Source organism: Elephantulus edwardii, unplaced genomic scaffold (genome assembly GCF_000299155.1).
Source record: "Elephantulus edwardii isolate Elephantulus edwardi_28Jun2011 unplaced genomic scaffold, EleEdw1.0 scaffold00013, whole genome shotgun sequence".
Lineage (NCBI taxonomy): Eukaryota > Metazoa > Chordata > Mammalia > Macroscelidea > Macroscelididae > Elephantulus > Elephantulus edwardii.
Window position 1 is genome coordinate 14,690,471 of NW_006399763.1, and position 18,461 is coordinate 14,708,931.

General features: G+C 36.9%; 1 protein-coding gene across 1 annotated transcript in view; it reads left to right on the forward strand.

Annotated features, from left to right (window-relative positions):
* Nucleotides 1–18,461, forward strand: part of ASCC3 (activating signal cointegrator 1 complex subunit 3) — a 451,184-nt gene that overhangs the window by 166,256 nt on the left and 266,467 nt on the right. The window contains exon 10 of the mRNA XM_006881191.1: nt 4,092–4,256. Within this exon, the coding sequence (XP_006881253.1) occupies nt 4,092–4,256 (165 nt within the window). The remainder of the gene's footprint in view (nt 1–4,091; nt 4,257–18,461) is intronic.

The following is an 18,461-nucleotide window of genomic DNA, read 5'->3' on the forward strand; positions in this document are numbered from 1 at the left end:
GCTTGAATTCCCATACGTGTTTTAGTAATTTTCTTTCCATTTGTACCATAATGATCTTATGCAGTATTTGTCCTTATGAGACTGTTAGTTCTCTCTCAGCATAATGCTTTCAAGCTTCTCCCAAGTTATGCAGTATATTTCAAAATTGTTGCTCCTGAGTGCAACGTAGTATTCCATTGTGTGAACCTACCACCATTTCAGTTGTGGTTGGACCTTTGGGCTGTCTCCATGTTCTTGTGATGGTGAATAATCCTGCTGTATGCAGATCTCTGTATCTCACATCTAATTTTCTTGGGGTATATTCCTAGTAATGGAATAGCTGGGTCATACGGAGGTTTTATGTTCAATTTTTTGAGGAAACGCCAAACTGTCTTCCAGAGAGGTTGCACCGTTTTATAGTCCCACCAATGGTGTATGAGAGTCCTCACCTCTCCACATCCTCTCCCAACATTTATTGCTTGCTGCTCCACTAAACTTTGCTGATGCTATGGGGTGAGATGGTATCTCATTGTGATTTTTATTTGCATCTTTCCTATTGCCAGTTATTTTGAACTATTCTTCATGTGTACATTGGCCACCTGAATATTTGGTAGGAGTTTGTCATCATGTCCAGTTACTAGACTATGCATGTGATTGTAAAAAAGTTCACATTCAAATTTTTATCTGTTTTTTCTCTCATGCTACCTTCTCCAAGGAAGATAGTATTTCCCCTCAGGAAAGAATAATTGAGCAATCATAAAACAGTTATGGAAAACTAAATACTGTTATTTTACTACATGTAAAACCAATCTCAAGTTGACTCTGCCTCATAGCAAACTCTTAGGACAGAGTAGAACTGCCTCATAGCGTTTCTTAGGTTATAAATGTTTATGAAAGCGTATTGTTGTTTCTTGCTGGTAGATTTGAATGAACCCTTAATATTTTTTTAGTAACCAGACATTTTAACAACGTAAATACAGGCAGATATTTTTAAATAATGTTTGAATAAATAGCCACATAAATTGGTGCTGAAAATTCTTAGACCTTTGGTTTTGACATTGAATTAATTTACTTCTAAAAATTGAACACACCAAACTTCTGGCTCAATTGTGGTATATAAGCATTTCAGCTGTGCCATTTATTTTCTCAATGGACTGGCTAAAATTGGAACACTTTTGAAAGATGATTTTCATACAGCTGAAGGAGTAAGTACATGGACTGAAAGAAATTTAAGTTGACATTAAAAATATTGACAGTTAACCCATGGCCTAATACAAGAGCAGATGGAAATGTCTTGCATGAGTTCCAATTCATTAAGCAAATGTGACACTTGATTTTCTAGCCATTTTAGTTCTGGGAGCTGAAGTGGTGAAATAGTGATATAAATGAAGCCTCTTCTCACTATCTGAAAGTGGAATATAAAAACCAAAATTCTAGGAAGTATTTTAAAGTTATACTCACATAATTTTCTTAAGGCTGAAATACCTGTTTTTACAATTTATTACCACATTATTATCTCTGAAAATTAAGAATGTGATGGCACAGTAGTCTTAAGCTCATGGGAAGTTGGTAACTAAGCTTTGCATTTATTAATGTTTTTTAATAGTATACCCAACTTTTCTAATATTTACTGATAATAATCTTGCTGCTTTCTTCATATTTTAAATGAATATTATGTATTTTCTTTAAATGCTGATTAGAAGCTTGCTGGTGTTTTAAAACAGGTGGATATGTCTTTCAAAGATTTTTAATGGCAGTGAGTATAATAATAATAAAAAAGCTAGACATTGCCAGGCAAAATTATTAGCAAATAATCTTTTGGTATATTTATAGTAATATATATAAAATTATTTTAAATTCATGGAAATTTAGATTTGTTGTAATATTATTAAAGGATGTTAAATAATGTACAGTGAATGTTTCAACTCACATGAAATTTCAGAATTCATCCTACCTGATTATATCTATCTAGCCTATCTTTTTAAATAAATGTGGATATGATCTCAACACTGCTCTTTTACCTTTTCCAACTTAAATAACTAACTTTGAGAGATTTACAGTATTTCATACCTCAACTATGCATTACCTAATCTATTTCATTATAGTTTGCTAATTAAAGTTCTATAATAGTACAGCTGCTGAATTTTAGATTTGATGTGATGTTGTTGTTGTTGTTATGTGCCGTCGAGTCGCCTGCGACTCATAGCGACCCTATGTACAACAGCCCTAAACTCTGCTCTGTCCTGTGTCAATCGCACTGTCTCCGACACTCCCATCCCAATTATCCCAGTCACTGAATCAATCCACCTCATAGAGGGCCTTCCTCTCCTGCGCCGTCCCTCCACCCTCCCAAGCATAATGTCCCTCTCGAAGGACCTGTCTCTCCTCACAACATGTCCAAAGTATGTTAGATGGAGCCTCAGAATCCTTGCCTCCAAGGAACCACCCGGTTTAACTCTTTCCAGGACAAATCTGTTTGTTTTCCTAGCAGTCCATGGTATTCTCAATACTCTTCTCCAGCACCACAGCTCAAAGGCATCAATTCTCCTTCTATCCTCCCTGGTCATTGTCCAACTCTCTGATGCATAACAAGTGATTGCGAAGACCATGGCCTGTATCAGACGCACCTTAGTCTCCAGAGAGACACCATTGCTCTTCAGTACTTTGCAGAGGTCCCTAACAGCAGACTTTCCCATGGCAATGGGCCTTTTAATTTCCTGGCTGCTGGTGCCAAGACTGTTGACTATGGAGCCAAGCAAACTAAAGCTGTGTACAATCTCAGTCTCTTCACCATCCATCCTGATGCTGCCAATTGGTCCAGTGGTGAGAATCTTTGTCTTCTTGACATTGAGCCTCAATCCATATTGTAGGCTGCAGTCCTTGACGCTCTGCAGCAGGCGCTTCAGGTCCTCTTCAGTTTCAGCAAGCAGGGTTATGTCATCCGCATAATGCAGATTGTTGATAAATCGTCCACCAATCTTGACCCCACATTTCTCCTCATAGAGCCCAGCCTCCCAGATAATCTGTTCTGCATATAGGTTAAAAAGGTATGGAGATAGGATGCATCCCTGGCGTACGCCCTTCCCAATTTTGAACGATGCAATGTTCCCTTGCTCTGTTCTGACGACTGCCTCCTGGTCCAAGTATAAGTTCCGCATTAGAACGATCAAGTGTTCTGGGATTCCCATTCTTCTCAGAGTCAACCATAGTTTGTTATGATCTACACAGTCAAATGCCTTTGCATAGTCAATAAAACACAGATAGACATTCCTCTGGTATTCCCTGCTTTCAGCCAAGATCCATCTAACATCAGCTATAATATCTCTAGTACCACAACCCCTTCTTTGATGTGATACATTTTAAATTCTAGACATGATCTCCCAAGTGAAGTAATATAAGTATTGATAAGTAAAAATTGTGCACTTTAAAAAATGTAGCAACTATTTATAATTTTAAAAAAAATAATATGGTCATCATAAATTATTTCAAAACAGAAATGAAAATACCAAAAGAGTAATTTGACGTAATGCCAAAAGAGTAATTCAGTAATGAATCCAACAGCACAATTGAATTACTAATTAGTATCAGTTTCAAGTGATTATAATTGGATCTACTGGCCAATAAACAGACTTGGATTTTAATTTGTAATCTCGTGTGTTTATTGAATTTTCTACATACATATACATATATAAAATGTTATTTTTGTTGTTGGTATGCTCACAAAATTTGTATCCATTGTGCTACGTATGTTAATAGTACCACAGGAGAAGGTATTATTAAGCTTTTAATCTTTTTGTCTACTGTAGTAGGCTTTTCAACCCAACTCATTGCTGTTGAGTTGAAACTGACTCATAGTTGATCCTTCCTAGGCTTCCCAGGCTGGAACTCTTACGAGGAGGTTGCTCATCTCTCTCCCATAGAGCTGCTGGTGGATTTGAACCATTAGAGAGTCTAGGCCATTAGGAGGCTCTATGTAGTTTATTATCTAAAAATTAAACTGATTTGTAATTGCAGATTCATGATCAATAATATTTCTTTTTTTAGTAACATCATTTAAATTTTAAAAATATATGTGACATTTTCCCCTCTGTGATTATTTTGTTATATTATAGATGCTTGTAACCACACCAGAAAAATGGGATGTAGTGACAAGAAAGAGTGTTGGAGATGTAGCTCTGTCCCAAATTGTCAGACTCCTTATTCTGGATGAAGTTCATTTGCTACATGAAGATAGAGGACCAGTACTAGAAAGCATTGTTGCACGTACTTTACGACAGGTAAGAAGTTATTATTTATAAACATATTTTGGAAAGATGAGTTAAGTTTTTAAGCTAAAAATGTACCGTTCAGTAACAATTTTAATAGGTGTTCTTCATGGTTATAAAGCTAATTTTAGCAGGCAGGATCTTTATCATTTAATTTTTATATTAAAAAGTTACTGTTTTTCTAATATCATTATATTGAAGTATCTTTAAATTGATCAAAGTAAATGCAGGAATACTTTTATTCCAAACTTTTGCTATAAAAAATTCTACTAACTAGAATTAAAAAGATAATAAAATTCAAGATAATATTATTTACTTGATGCATGCAACTGGAAAAAAAGAACAATAGCAGGACGAGGAAGACTGAGTCTGACTTCTCACTCCACAAGGGGGAACTGCCCACATTAACAACATCCACACACAAAACTAATTCTTATGAGGTTAGATGTGCTCCCATGATTCCACACCTGTTTGTAGCAATTCCAGCACCAGTCCTTCCTTCTGTTCTACAATGTCCATAATCCTTTTGAGGGACTACACAGACTTTGTAAAACCATATTCATTATTTTGGGGGTTTTAGGAAAGTTAACAGGCTAGAATTCAAGTTGGCAGGAGGGTAAAATCCCTCAGTCCAGCTTCTCAAGCTTGGTCACAGTCCCTTTGGCCTTCATTCTTATGACTTATTTCAGTGTTATATAGTTCCTTTAGTCTTACTTGTTATGGTTTCTTCCCTCAGTTTTCCAACAAACTTGGGTGAAGATCTCTGGCTCTGACTCCATAGGGTAGCAGTCCTAAGTCATCTCTGTCTCAGTGTGATCTCTGCTTCTCTGCTTAGACTGCTGTTGCTCTTGTGTAGGTCTTGGTCTGTCTCGCACAGGAATCTCGGACCTAGGACACACACTGCTGCTACTTCCTTGTTGGTATTGAGATTCCACTGCTGAATCTGCTCAATTTTAGGGCAAGGCTAGACAGACCCCTTGTGGATAGATTGCTGTTGCTGTTTGTGTATTTCTTCAAGTTGGAGTCAACCCAGAGCTGACCCTCTAGCAAGTTTTCAAAGAGAGATAATCACATGCAAGAGGATGGTCCATCCTTCTCCTAAGGAGCAGATGATGCATTCAAACCACATGCCTTCAGGATTGCAATGCAGGGTTGTTTTTTTTTAACCAGTAGGCCATCAGAGCTATCCGTAGATAGACTACCGTCCCCTATTTGCTTGTTCCACCCATCCACAGGCAAAATCAAGTCACTGGCTAGGGAAGCCATTTGGAACAATAAAGCCTTGACACCACATTTCTCTTCCCCATATTTAACCCTGTTCCTACAAAATTATTTTCTAAGATACTAAGTGTCATGAACTATGATCACCTAATGTGCATAATCTTAATCTGTTTCTTTTTAAAGGACTATATACTTAGTGTCTCTAGTTTTGGACCTCTGTAGTTATTAATTAGTAGTTTCACCAGACTACTGTGCTACTCTGTCCAGTCCTATCATACTTGCTTTTTATATGACATTAGTTTTTACTGAACGTAAATAGAATCTTCCATGATTGAGCACCCTCACCTTTTTTCTTTCTCAGTCCCCTACAGAACAAACTAAATAATCATACTCAGCCCTTTTCTCAAAGTCCTCTTTTCCTTCTTCCCTTAGAACACATTCAGTTCACTCCATTTAGTCACCTCTTTAATGTCTTTAACTTCGAGTGCATAGTGTCTCTTTTACTTAAAAGCATTTCAAATTAGACCCATCCTTCAAAAAAATCCATAAAGCCGCCTTCAAACCTCTCCCTTTCAAATAAGTTCTGCTTATTTTAAGGAAACCTTACTTCCAATCTATACGTACTTTTTATTTGTCAGCCCTCTGAAATCTGGCTACTGCTCCAAAACAGTAATAAAATGCTTTTCCTTAGTATTTCCAGTTACCATCTGAAAATCTTTAAATTTTTTTCTTATATCACTTGTCTTAGTTATATAGTGTTATTGTAACAGATATACCACCAATGGATATTTTGAAAGAGAAGTTTATTTTCTCAGTTTTGGAAGCTAGAGAAGTCCAAATCAGAATATTGGCTAAATTGATTCTTTCTTTAACCTTTGTCTCCTTTGTTTTTGATACTCTATTAATAAATCCACATTGAATTTATAATTATGTCTTCAGTGTCTTATCTTTGTTTCTTTTATTTTTTTATTTTGAAATGAAAAACACAAAAAATTCATTTTGTTTCATCTGTCTTTCTTTGATTCTCTTCGTTCTCTTTCTTTTGACATTATCTTTTTGACATCTCCATAATACTCATCGCCTGTTGCTGTCCACATGGAACCAACTCGCAGTTGAATTTCTAGCAGGATTTTGTGGGAGGAGGTTACCCACCTTGCTCCTGTAGAGCCACTGGTACATTCAAACCATATGACTTTGATTGACAACATGACCCTTTACCCTTAGGCCACTAGCATTGCCCATAGTATTGTTGTGTTATGTGCTCTCAAGTCTTAACTCATAGCTGACTCTCCTCTGGTTTTTTAGAAATTATAAATCATATGGGAAGGAGATTGCCCATCTTTCTCCTGTGGAGCAGCTGGTGGGTTGAGCCACCTTTGAGTTGGCAGCACAGCCCCCTATCCACTAGGCTACCAGAAGTCCCCTCGATAATACTACTGTTTTGTTGTGTAACATTCAGTTTCAGTACTGTTGAGCCTTGAAAACCCAATAGAGCAGTTCTTCTCTGCACACATGAAGTCCTCATGAGTCAGAATCTTCTCATGGACAACTAACATGATAAAGCCTGCTACCCTCATTCCTCAGTTTCTTCTCCCATTTCAAATGGGAATTTATATTTTATGTCTGGTCCATTGTTGTGCTTTTTAAGTAGACTGCTTACATAATTATATAGTTTATATTATGTTCATAAAGTTTGAGTGACTTATTATTTATTCTCTTAAAACTGTTTCGATTTCTTAGAGCCCTTAAGGCTTTAAAGACTCAGTAAATCTGATTTTGACTTCTACATATCCCTCAGTTACCAGACATTCTATTTAAACAAAACTTTATTCTTTCTATACTTTGTATATTGCCCCTGTTTCAGATTTGAAACTTATCTTACTTAAGGCAAAATGTCCTTGATTATGAGATGCAGAGTTAACAAGTATGATTTTATAATGACCTCCTCCTCTTACTCTTCCACATGTTTATTTTTTGAAAACTTTTTGTTTTTAATTATGCACTACAATACTTTTTCCATGAAGTGCTTCCTAGTTCTTCAGTCAAAAGAGATTGCTTTTCAGTGACTCGTTGTATATATCTAATACTTGTCATTGTCCTGCTTATAATTTTACAGCATTCTATAGTTTACTATATCTTCATTTTTACCCTTCACTGAATTTTAATCTCATCCTCTTCAATTCCAAAGTAAACATCGTTTTTGTCTTTTGTGATTAGCCCATGTTCCCAGAAGATGGCAGTGTTTCACATAACACTTCAATATTTGTATTTAGTATTGAAGATCAAAAATTGCATGATGACATTAGGGACTAAATGCACAATACATATGGCAAAATTGAGATTAATTTGAAAAACTAAAAAAAGTGTAAGAGAGCCGAATTTTACGATGTAAAAAACACTGAATTTTTTTCTTGAACTAAGCTTACTTTCAGATAGTAGTGAAACTGTTAAAACTTCTGTTTTATGTGAAAAAAGACTCAGAAAAATTGTGCTTGTCTGATATTTCAAATAATTCTATAACAAGAACTGAAAAATATTAAATTTTTAGATTTTTCAATGGTCAGTTCTCTTCAGCTGAGTATTAAATTTTGGCTTAGGGCATAAATTCTTATTTAAGAATAAAATATTTCTCACACAACTTTAATAAGGATTATAATACTACACTGTTATATGCTAAAAATACACTTATTTTAAGCCGTGGTTTTAGAAGAAAATATCTCTGCTATTTTTCAGGCTATCATATACCTAACAACAAAACCAAAAGCAAACCAAACCAGTTGCCATCTAGTTGAAGCCAATTTGTGCAAATCCCTTTTGTGTTTGAGTAGAACTAGACTCCACAGACAATTCATGGCCTTTGCAAACTTTTGACCTTTTCGAAGCAGATCATCAGACCTGTTTTTCCATATACCTTGAGATGGTCCAAAATACATATCTTACTTACCTTAAACTTTTTAGCTAGCATTCTAGCACTTAAACTATTCTACAACCTAGTGACTCCTAGTATTTACCATTGTTCTAGTTGGTGTGTGTCTTGAAGTATCCTGTGACTGATAGTAACCCTGAGTACAATAACTCTGAATGCTGAGCCAACCTTACTGTCTCTGATACACCTTCCCGCATTACCCAGTTATTGAGTCAATCCATTTCATCAAGGGTCTTTCTCTCTTGCGGTATCCCTCAACCCACCCAAGCATAATGTCCCCCTCCAAAGACTGGTCCCTCCTTTTAACATGCCAAAAGTATGTCCGATTAAGCTCAGAATCTTGTGTCCAAGGTGCAGCCTGGTTTCAACCTGTCCAGGAAGGACCTGTTTGTTCTCCTAGCAGTCTGTGGTAAATTCAGTATTCTTCTCCAGCACCATAGCTCAAAGGCATCAATTCTCCTTCTATCCTCCCTAGTCATTGTCCATCTTTCTGATGATTAGCAAGTAACTGCAAAGACCATGGCCTGGATCAAGCACATCTTAATCTCTAGACGTTGTTGCTCTTCAGTACTCTGGCACTGGCCTGCCCTGACAGCAGGTTTTCCTGGTGCAATTCTTTTAATTTCCTGGCTGCTGGTACCAAGAATGTTGATTGTGGAGCCAAGCAAACTAAAACTGTTAACAGTTTCAGTCTCTTCACCATCTTTCATGATGCTGCCAAATGGACCAGTGGTAAGAATCTTTGTTTCCTTGGTTTTGAGTTTCATTCCTTATAGAAAGCTGCAGTCCATGACCTTATGAAACAAGTGCTTCAGGTCCTCCTCAGTTTCAGCAAGTCATCTGTATAACACAGGTTGTTGATGAGTCTTCACTCCTCCCCACAAAGTCCAATCTCTTGAATAATCTGTTCTGCATATAGATTGAAAACGTATAGAGCTAGGAGACATCCCTGGCATACGTCTTTTCTGATTTTGAAACATGCAGAATGTCCTTGCTCTATTCTGACGACTGCCTCCTTATCCAAGTATAGTTTTCGCATAAGCACAATAAAGTGTTCTGGGATTCCCATTCTCCTCAGAGTTAGCCACAGTTTGCTGTGATCCACACAGTCAAATGCCTTTGCATAGTCAATGAAACGCAGATAGGCATTCTTCTGGTATTCTCTGCTTTCAGCCAAGATCCTTCTAACATTAGCTGTAATAACCTTAGTACCACTGCCTCTTCTAACCCCGCCTGCACATTTGATAGCTCTTTGTTGATGTGCTTGCTCTTCCAGTCGTTTTTTAATAATCTTCAGCAGAATCTTTCTTGCATGTGATTTAAATTATATTGTTTGAAAATTTCCGTATTCTGTTGGATCAGCTTTCTTTGAAATGGAAACGAAAATGTATCACTTTCAGTCATTTGGTCAGGTAGTTTTCCTCCAGATTTTTTGGCACAACTTGGTGAGCGCATTAAGGGCAACATCTCTTTGTTGAAATATGTCAGTTGGTATGCCACAATTTCTGTAGCCTTGTTTTTGCCAATTGCTCCAAAATTTAATTTATCATTAAAAAAATCTTAGAATTGTATCCTTAGCATTAATATTTGCAATTATAGGTTAAAACAAAAATATTTTTTATTTCCTTTCAAATAACCATCTATGCTACATAGGATTATTGAATAGATTACGTTGTTCGAATCAGGTTGTTTCTGATTTTTGGGGGGAAAGGTAGCGTTGTGTCATCTATGTAATGCAGATTGTTTTGTTTGGGGTTTTTTTAATTGAGATTATAGTCAAGGATCATTGTTGCACATTTTCCTTCTACCCCCTCTTCCCTTCCAGTCTGCTTTTTACTTTGGGAAAAAAGTTCTTCCTTGTTATACAGTTCTCCCCACCCCCGACCACTTTACTATGCAGGTCTTCTTCTGGACTCTTGTCATGCCAATAATAACTAATCATATATTCCTTTTATACAGTTCTCTCCTTCATCTGTTTCAATGCCATGTACATTATTTATTCCTTCTTTTCTTAGTTTCCTCCCCAACCCCGATGTCAGTCCTTTTTTTTAACAGTGGCATTATACAGTATTTGTCTTTTTGTGACTGAGATATTTCACTCAGCATAATGTTTTCCATGGTCACCAGTTTTGTATATTTCTTGAGTTCCTTGGTTTTTAATGCAGCATAGCATTCCATTGTGTGAATATACCATAGCTTCTCTATCCATTCGTTTGTTGAGGGGCACTTGCTATTGTAAACAAAGCAGCAGTAAACATAGGTGTGCATATAGCTCCTTAGATGACAGTTCTGGTTTCTTTAGGGTATAATCCAATAGTGGGATTACTGGATCAGATGATACTTCTATTTCCAACTTTTTGAGAAAGTGCGTACTGCTTTTCATAGTGGTTGCACCATTTTACACTCCCACCAATATTGAATAAGTGTTCCAGTTTCTTCACACCCTTGCCAGCATTTTGCTATTCTTACTGGGGTGAGATTATATCTCAGATTTGATTTTGATTTGCATTTCTCTTAGAGCTATGGATTTTGAACATTTATTCATGTGTTTCTTCGCCATCTGAATGTCTTATTTGGCGAAGTGTCTTTTCATATCCTGTGCCCATTTTGCAATTGGGTTGTTTATCTTGTTGTGGTTCTCGAGTATTTGAAGTCCCTTACCAGACATGTCATTACCAAATTTTTTTCCCAGTCTGTGGCTTCCTTTTTTACTCTGTTGGAGAAGTTTTTGAATGTGCATAGGGATTTAATTCTTAGAAGGTCCCACTCATTATCCTCTCCTGGTTGTATATTATTCAGAATGCTTGAAAGACTATTCATGTTGTGGATTAGTGCTTCTAAGGTTCTTCCAAGCTTTTACCTAATGACGTTTAGAATCCTTGGTTTTAGTCCTAGGCCCTTGATCCACTTTGAGTTGGTTTTTGTGTATGCTGTGAGCTGTGGGTCTTGTTTGAGTTTTCTGCAGATGATTTTCCTATTTTGCTACCACCATTTGTTAAAAACGCTGTCCCTTTAAGTGTTTCCCCACTTAAGTGATTTCATCTCCTTGTCAAAAGTCAGTTTGACCATAGGTAGATGTGCTGATTTCTGGGTTCCCAGTTCTATTCTCTTGATCTGTGTGTCTGTCATTATACCTGTACCATGCTGTCTGGACCACCACGGCAGTGTAATAGGATTTGAGATCAGGGAGTGAGGTGCCTCCTACCTTGTTTCTCTTTTTAAGAAGTGCCTTGCCTATTTGGGGTCTCTTTCAATTCCAAATGGACTGTTTTTCTGGGTAAAATATTCTTGTTTGGACTGTGTTCTTTGAGTGTTTGATATATGTCATTCCATTGTCTTCTTGCTCACTTGATTTCTACTGAGAAATTGGCATTTAATCTTATTTGTTCTCCCTTATAGATTTCTTTTTGTTTCTCCCTTGCTTCTTTCAGAATTCTCTACTTATCTTTGTTTCTGTCATATTTGACTATTAAATGTGTTGGTGTTTTTTCTTTTGTGGTCTATTCTATATTGTGTTCTCTCAGCTTCTTGAATATATATTCTCTCATTCTTCATTATGCCTTGAAAGTTTTTTTCTCATAATTCTTCCACAAGTTTTTTTGGTGCCTTTAGTTGCTTCTTCTTTTTCTGGGATTCTAATTATGCACATGTTATCTCTTTTGATGAAATAAGAAAACATGTTGTTATGTTTTATGTTTTTTCCTTCCTGTTTGATTCTGCTTTTTCTTTCTAGAAGATCAGTGGTATCATTTCTATCTTCTATTTCACTGGTTCTGTGTTCCATCTCTTTAAACTTTGTTCATGTGTCCATCCATCATTTGACAACATCTGAAACATTTGTCCTCATATTTTGGATTGTGGTTTTCCAGAGCCTCTCTAATGCCTCATTTGTTTTATTTGCATTGTTTTGGATTTTTATTTTTTAAGCTCTTTCTGGTTTTTGCTTCCAATGTTCTGTACTTCTTTCACTCATTGAAAGTATTCAATCATTGTTCTTTTAAATTCTGTGTCAGAAAGCTCTATCAGACTTTCTGGCTTCAGGAAAACCATTGATAATATGTTACTTTTGGGGGAAGACATCTTGCTTTGGGCTTGTGTAGGGCATGAAGTAGACTGCTTCCTCTGTGACATTGTTGTGCTTGACTTTTTATGTCTGAGGCAATAACAAGTTCTTGATCTGAAGTCATTGTTCCAGAAGAGGGTGCAGAAGCTACCTTTCCAGGATTTCCTTCTTCCTGTTGGCCCAAGGAAGATATGCAGTTTGATAGAGAAAAACCCTGTGGAAGCAGCCTCCTCTGTCAGATAATTGCCACAGCTAGGATAGCCAAAGTGTTATTACTCTGTTTAGTGAGTTTGGAGTTTTTTCTCTAAAAAGACTGTCTTTACTATTTATATTTTCTGTTGTTACTTATTTTGTTGAAATCATCCATCATTAATATTTTCATTATTTGATAATACTCTCATAAAAATTGCTTGTTAGTTATTGTGTTAACTTTTTCATTTGTTGGTACTTATTTAGAATTATTGATACATTTTCTTGATTCCTTTGATCATTAAAGTCTTTATTCCTATGGACTCATATTGTTTCTTTTTTATCATATTTATTCATTTTTCACTAGGTTTTGGCATTTATTGTTGCAGAAGAAAATGTTTTCAACAAATCCAGTTTCGTTCCTTTTTCACCATTACCATTTATTTTCTTTATATTTGCCTATTTATTACTTTAAGATTCTTCTCAATAATGTTTTCAATATTTTCCCAATCTTTATACTTCTTGTTGTTGTTATGTGCCATCGAGTCATTTGCAACTCATAGTGACCCTATGTACAAGAGCCCTAAACGCCATTCTATCCTGTGCCAACCTCGCTATCTCAAACACATTCATTCCCACCACTCCACTCACAGAATTGATCCATCTTATTGAGGGTCTTCCTCTCCTGTACCGTCCCTCCACTCTCCCAAACATGATTTCCCTCTCCAAGGACCAGTCCCTCCTTTCAACATGCCCAAAGTAGGTCAGACCAAGCTTCAGAATCCTTGACTCCAGGGAACATTCTGGCTTCACCCTCTCCAGGATGACCCTGTTTGTTCTCCTAGCAGTCCATGGTATATTAAACACTCTTCTCCAGCACCACAACTCAAAAGCATCAATTCTCTTTCTGTCATCCCTATTCACTGTCCAACTCTCCAATGCATAGCACGTAATTGCAAAGACTATAGCCTGGATCAGGCGCACCTTAGTCTGCAGCCTGATGTTGTTGCACTTCCGTGCTCTTGAGACGTCCCTCACAGCTGACTTTCCCAATGCAGTCCATCTCCTGATTTCCTGGCTGCTGTTGCCAAGAGTGTTGACTGTGGAGCCGAGCAAACTAAGCTGTTAACTATCTCAATCTCTTCACCATCCATACTGATGCTGCCAATTGGTCCAGTGGTGAGAATCTTTGTTTTCTTGATACTGAGCTTCAATCCATATTGAAGACTGCAGTCCTTGACCTTCTGTAGCAAGTGCTTCAGGTCCTCCTCAGTTTCAGCAAGTAGGGTTGAGTCATCTGCATAACGCAGGTTGTTGATGATTCTTCCACTAGTCCTGATGCTGCATTCCTCCTCATACAGCCCAGCATCTTGGATGATCTGTTCTGCATACAGATTAAAAAGGTATGGAGACAAAGCTGTACATCCCTGATGGACCCCTTTCTTGATTTTGAACCATCCAGTGTCTCCCTGCTCTGTTCTGATGACTGCTTCTTGGTCCAAGTATAGGTTTCGCATTGTTGTTATGTGCCGTCGAGTCGCTTGTGACTCATAGCGACCCTAATTAGCACGATCAAATGTTCTGGGATTCCCATTCTTATCAGAGTAAGCCACAGCTTGCTGTGATCCACACAGTCAAAAGCCTTTGCATAGTCAATGAAGCACAGATAGACATTCTTCTGGTATTCTTTGCTTTCTGCCAAGATCCATCTTTCATTAGTTATAATATCCCTAGTACTGCGGCCTCTTCTAAATCCAGCCTGCACATCTGTCAGTTCTCTGTTGACATATTGTTCCAAACGTTTTTATATAATTTTCAGCAGAATCTTGCTTGCATGTGATATTGATATTGTGCGATAATTTCCACACTCTGTTGGGTCACCTTTCTTTGGAATGGGAACAAATATCGATCTCTTACAGTCAGTGAGCCAGCTGGCTGTCCTCCAGATTTCCTGGCACAACCTAGTGAGCACATCCAGGGCAGCGTCTTTTTCTTGAAATAAATCAATTGGTATGCTGTCAACTCCTGGAGCCTGTTTTTTGCCAATTCCTTCATAGCAACTTGAACTTCCTCCTTCATCACCATAGGTTCTTCCTCATATGTTATTTCATGAAATTCCTCTGTGTCAGCCAATTCCTTCTGATACAGTGACTCTGTGTACTCCTTCCATCTTCTTTTTATACATCCTGAATCATTCAACATTCTACCCAAACTATCCTTAAGTATTGCCACCTGTGGCTTGAATTTGTTTTTCAACTCCTTCAGCTTAAGAAATGCTGAGCAAGTCTGGCCCTTTTGATTTTCTGACTCCAGCTCTCTGCACATTTCATTATAGTCTCTTGCTTTGTCGTCCCGAGTTGCCTTTTGTAATTTTCTATTCAGCTCTTTGATTTCTTGATTTCTTCCTTTAGCTTTGGCTTCTCGGCACTCTAGTGCAATACTCAGAGTCTCATCTGACATCCATGTTGGTCTTTTCTTCTTCTTTAGACTTCATAATGATCTTTTGCATTCTTCATGGACAATTTTCTTGATATCCTCCCAAAGCTCTTTTGGTCTATGCTCATTGGTGCTCAAGGCCTCAAACCTGTTCCTGAGATGGTTTTGAAATTCGAGTGAGACAGACTTAAGGTCAAATCTTGATTCCCGTGGACTTGACTTAATTTTCCTCACCTTCAGCTTTACTCTCTTTGTTTATTACACTCATGTCTTGGGATTCATCTTTTTCTTTAAGTTGGAAAAAATGCTGGGCCATTATTCTCTCAAATGCTGCTTTTTAAGATAATTATGATTATTTTCTCTTCCTCCTTCAACTTCTGTTGGCTGTGTATTGGAGTTTCTCTTTCTATCCATTTTTTTTAAATTTCTCTTTTGTGTTTTACATTCATCTTTTTGCAGCATTTTATTGTGACTTATTTCCTCCAGATATCTCTTTTAAATCATTAATATTTGGAACTTAAGCTATATTTAATCTATTGCTTATCTCATTCACTTGATCTAATATCATGTATATGTGTATGTTGTTGCTGTTGTTGTTAAGTGCCATTGAGTCGCAGGTGACTCATGGCAATCCTATGAATGAAAGTCCTGGACACCTCCAGTATAACTTTCATCCTTTCTCCAGGTTCATAGGGTTTCCAGAGGCAAGCTATTAGAGAAGTGGATGATGCTACTCCTGGTTCCAACCTTGTTTTAATTGGGAAACTTCACTAAACACTGTCCACAATGGCTAACCATTCTCACATTTGACTCAGTGTCTTCACAGCAACCACAAGTTACCTCTGTAGAGCAAGTGGACATACCAGGGTTATATATATATTTTTTTTCCTATGTTGATTTGTCTTTGGATTATGCCTCCTATCTTCTCTTTCATTTTTAAGTACTTTTAAATATATTTGACTATCTCCTGTCTGTTCATTATTGTATCCTTGTTTTGCTGCTGTTTTGTGTCCTCAAGTTCATTCTGGATCACAATAACTTTGCTGTCTTACACAGTAGAACTTCCTGAAAGGATTTTCCTCAACTGTAATCTTTTTATGGACAAATTATTGGATCTTTTGCCCTTGATATTGAAAAGTTGCAGCTTCAAATCCACTAGATGCATCAAAGAAGAAAGATGTGTAGTTTCTTTCTTCAAACATACATTTGCAACCCTTGGAAACCTATCTGATGGGTTTTGCCATAAATTGTAATTGGCTCTATGATGGTGGGTTTTTCCTCTTACAAATCTGCTGGAGGTTTCAAATTACCAACCTCACAGTTAATAGCAAAACTCTTAACCATCCCCCCCCCCCCAGGGCTTTTAGAAAGGCATCTTTCAGAATAGCTGTACATTTCAAATGTAGCTTCTCCAACCAAAGGTGTATTGTCAGTAAAGAATGTAAAACAATTTGAAAAATGTAAAGATTATAAAAACATAAAAAATTGTGTTGATTACATTTTTAAATGATGTTTTAGATATGTTTGTTTAAATAAAATAAGTTACTAAAATTCATTTTCTTTTATTGTTGCTACTAAAGAGACTAAAGTTACCTGCATAACTCACATTGTTATTGGATAGCATTGCCCTTTGATTTTAGAAAACATGTAAGGTGAAAAGATAGGGATAGATGCGAACTTCTACTTAAATAAAAATGAAAAATTATTTTTCAATATATTTGTTGTTATTGTTAAGTGCTGTTTTGTCGAACACAACTCACAGTGAGCCTGTGAAAAAAAGAACTGAACCTAGTTCTATAACTATCATTGTTTCTCTACGTTTATAGAGTTTCCAGAGGCATGTTGTTTAGGAAGTGGATACCACTCCTGCCCCCAAGCTTGTCTTAATCTGGCAGCTCCACCAAACACTGTCTACCATGGGTAACCATCATGGCATTTGACACACCAGAGTCACAGTGTTCAGCATCACAGCAATGCCAGCTTACCTCAGTACAGCAAATTGACAGGCCAGGCTATACAAATTAAAAGTATGTTAATCCCAAAACAGTTAACAGGAGGCCTGGAGACCCAACCTACTTTTAAATGTCAAGGCTCTCTATCAGGTCCTGTTGACGCTAAACAAGAGACTTCTGGGCTACAGCTCTTTTTTAACTAAATACAGCAAATCCAGTCAGCTCACACAGAATTATGAGCAAAATAAAATACAACCAAACAGTGCACACCCAGTTTTCAACCAACACAAAACTCCCACCTTCCAGAATCCACCCACTTCATATGTCAGCCTCCAAACCAGAGAATTAGGCCCATCCAACTTTTAAATGCCAAGGCCCTCCACCAGGTCCTCTTGTTCTAAACAGGAATTTAGTTTACATTACATTACGTTACATCACATAGAAATTTTGCCTATCAGGGCTCGTAGAAGACACAGATGGACACAAGGAGCAGACGAATAGTGGGCAACAACTGACTGTCGCTGTTGCTAGTGTCTACATGCTCTGCTGTGATGGAAAAGGCATGGTAGGGAAGGGAGGACCTAATGTACCATATGCATCCCTGAAACAAACCAGGGCTACTATAGGAGTGATGAACAACTAGTAGTAATAGGAATGGAAGGACACTGGTGCTGGAGACAAGGTATAACCTCCAACTCTTGGATAATACCTGTTTCACATAAAAGCATGGTGTTTAGGACTTAAGCATATTAAAAAGTAAGGAGTGAATATGTTTATGCATGTATGCTACCCTTTGGTGTATGCTAAATTTAAAATTTAAATTCCAATCACTTAGAAAATAAAGAAAAATCTTTTGCCAAGTAGAAGTTAGTTTCAGATGATGGCAGAAAGAATGAGAAAATCAGCAAGTGAGGCTAAGACCAGATCAAGTCTTTTACTATGTTTTTAGAAAATACTGAAAGGACATCATGTACCGGAACTTTTCAGATACAGCCAGAGAAGAAATTCAGAGTAAAAATTAAACTCTAAAAATGAAAGAATAGAAAGAATAATAGTAAATTATAAATTAGAATTTACTTTAGATAAATTTTAAACTGTTCTAAAGAAAATAGAAGAATAAAAAGTGACGTTTTAAACAAAATTGACATAAAATAAAAAAGCGGTAGAACTAGCAATTTTTTTATAGTCTAAGTTAGACAAGATCTTGTTTTGCGTTGGATTTTTTTTCCATTGAAAATAAAAATAAAAAATTTCTTTAACAATTCTAATCACAAATGGTATTAACCTGTAAGTCAACCAAATTACCAACCTAAACAACTTATTTGGCTTCTCTACACTCCAGTGCAATCTTCAGAGTTTCTTCTGACATCCATTTTGGTCTTTTCTTCCTCTTCTGTCTTTGTAATGACCGTTTACACTCTTCCTGAATG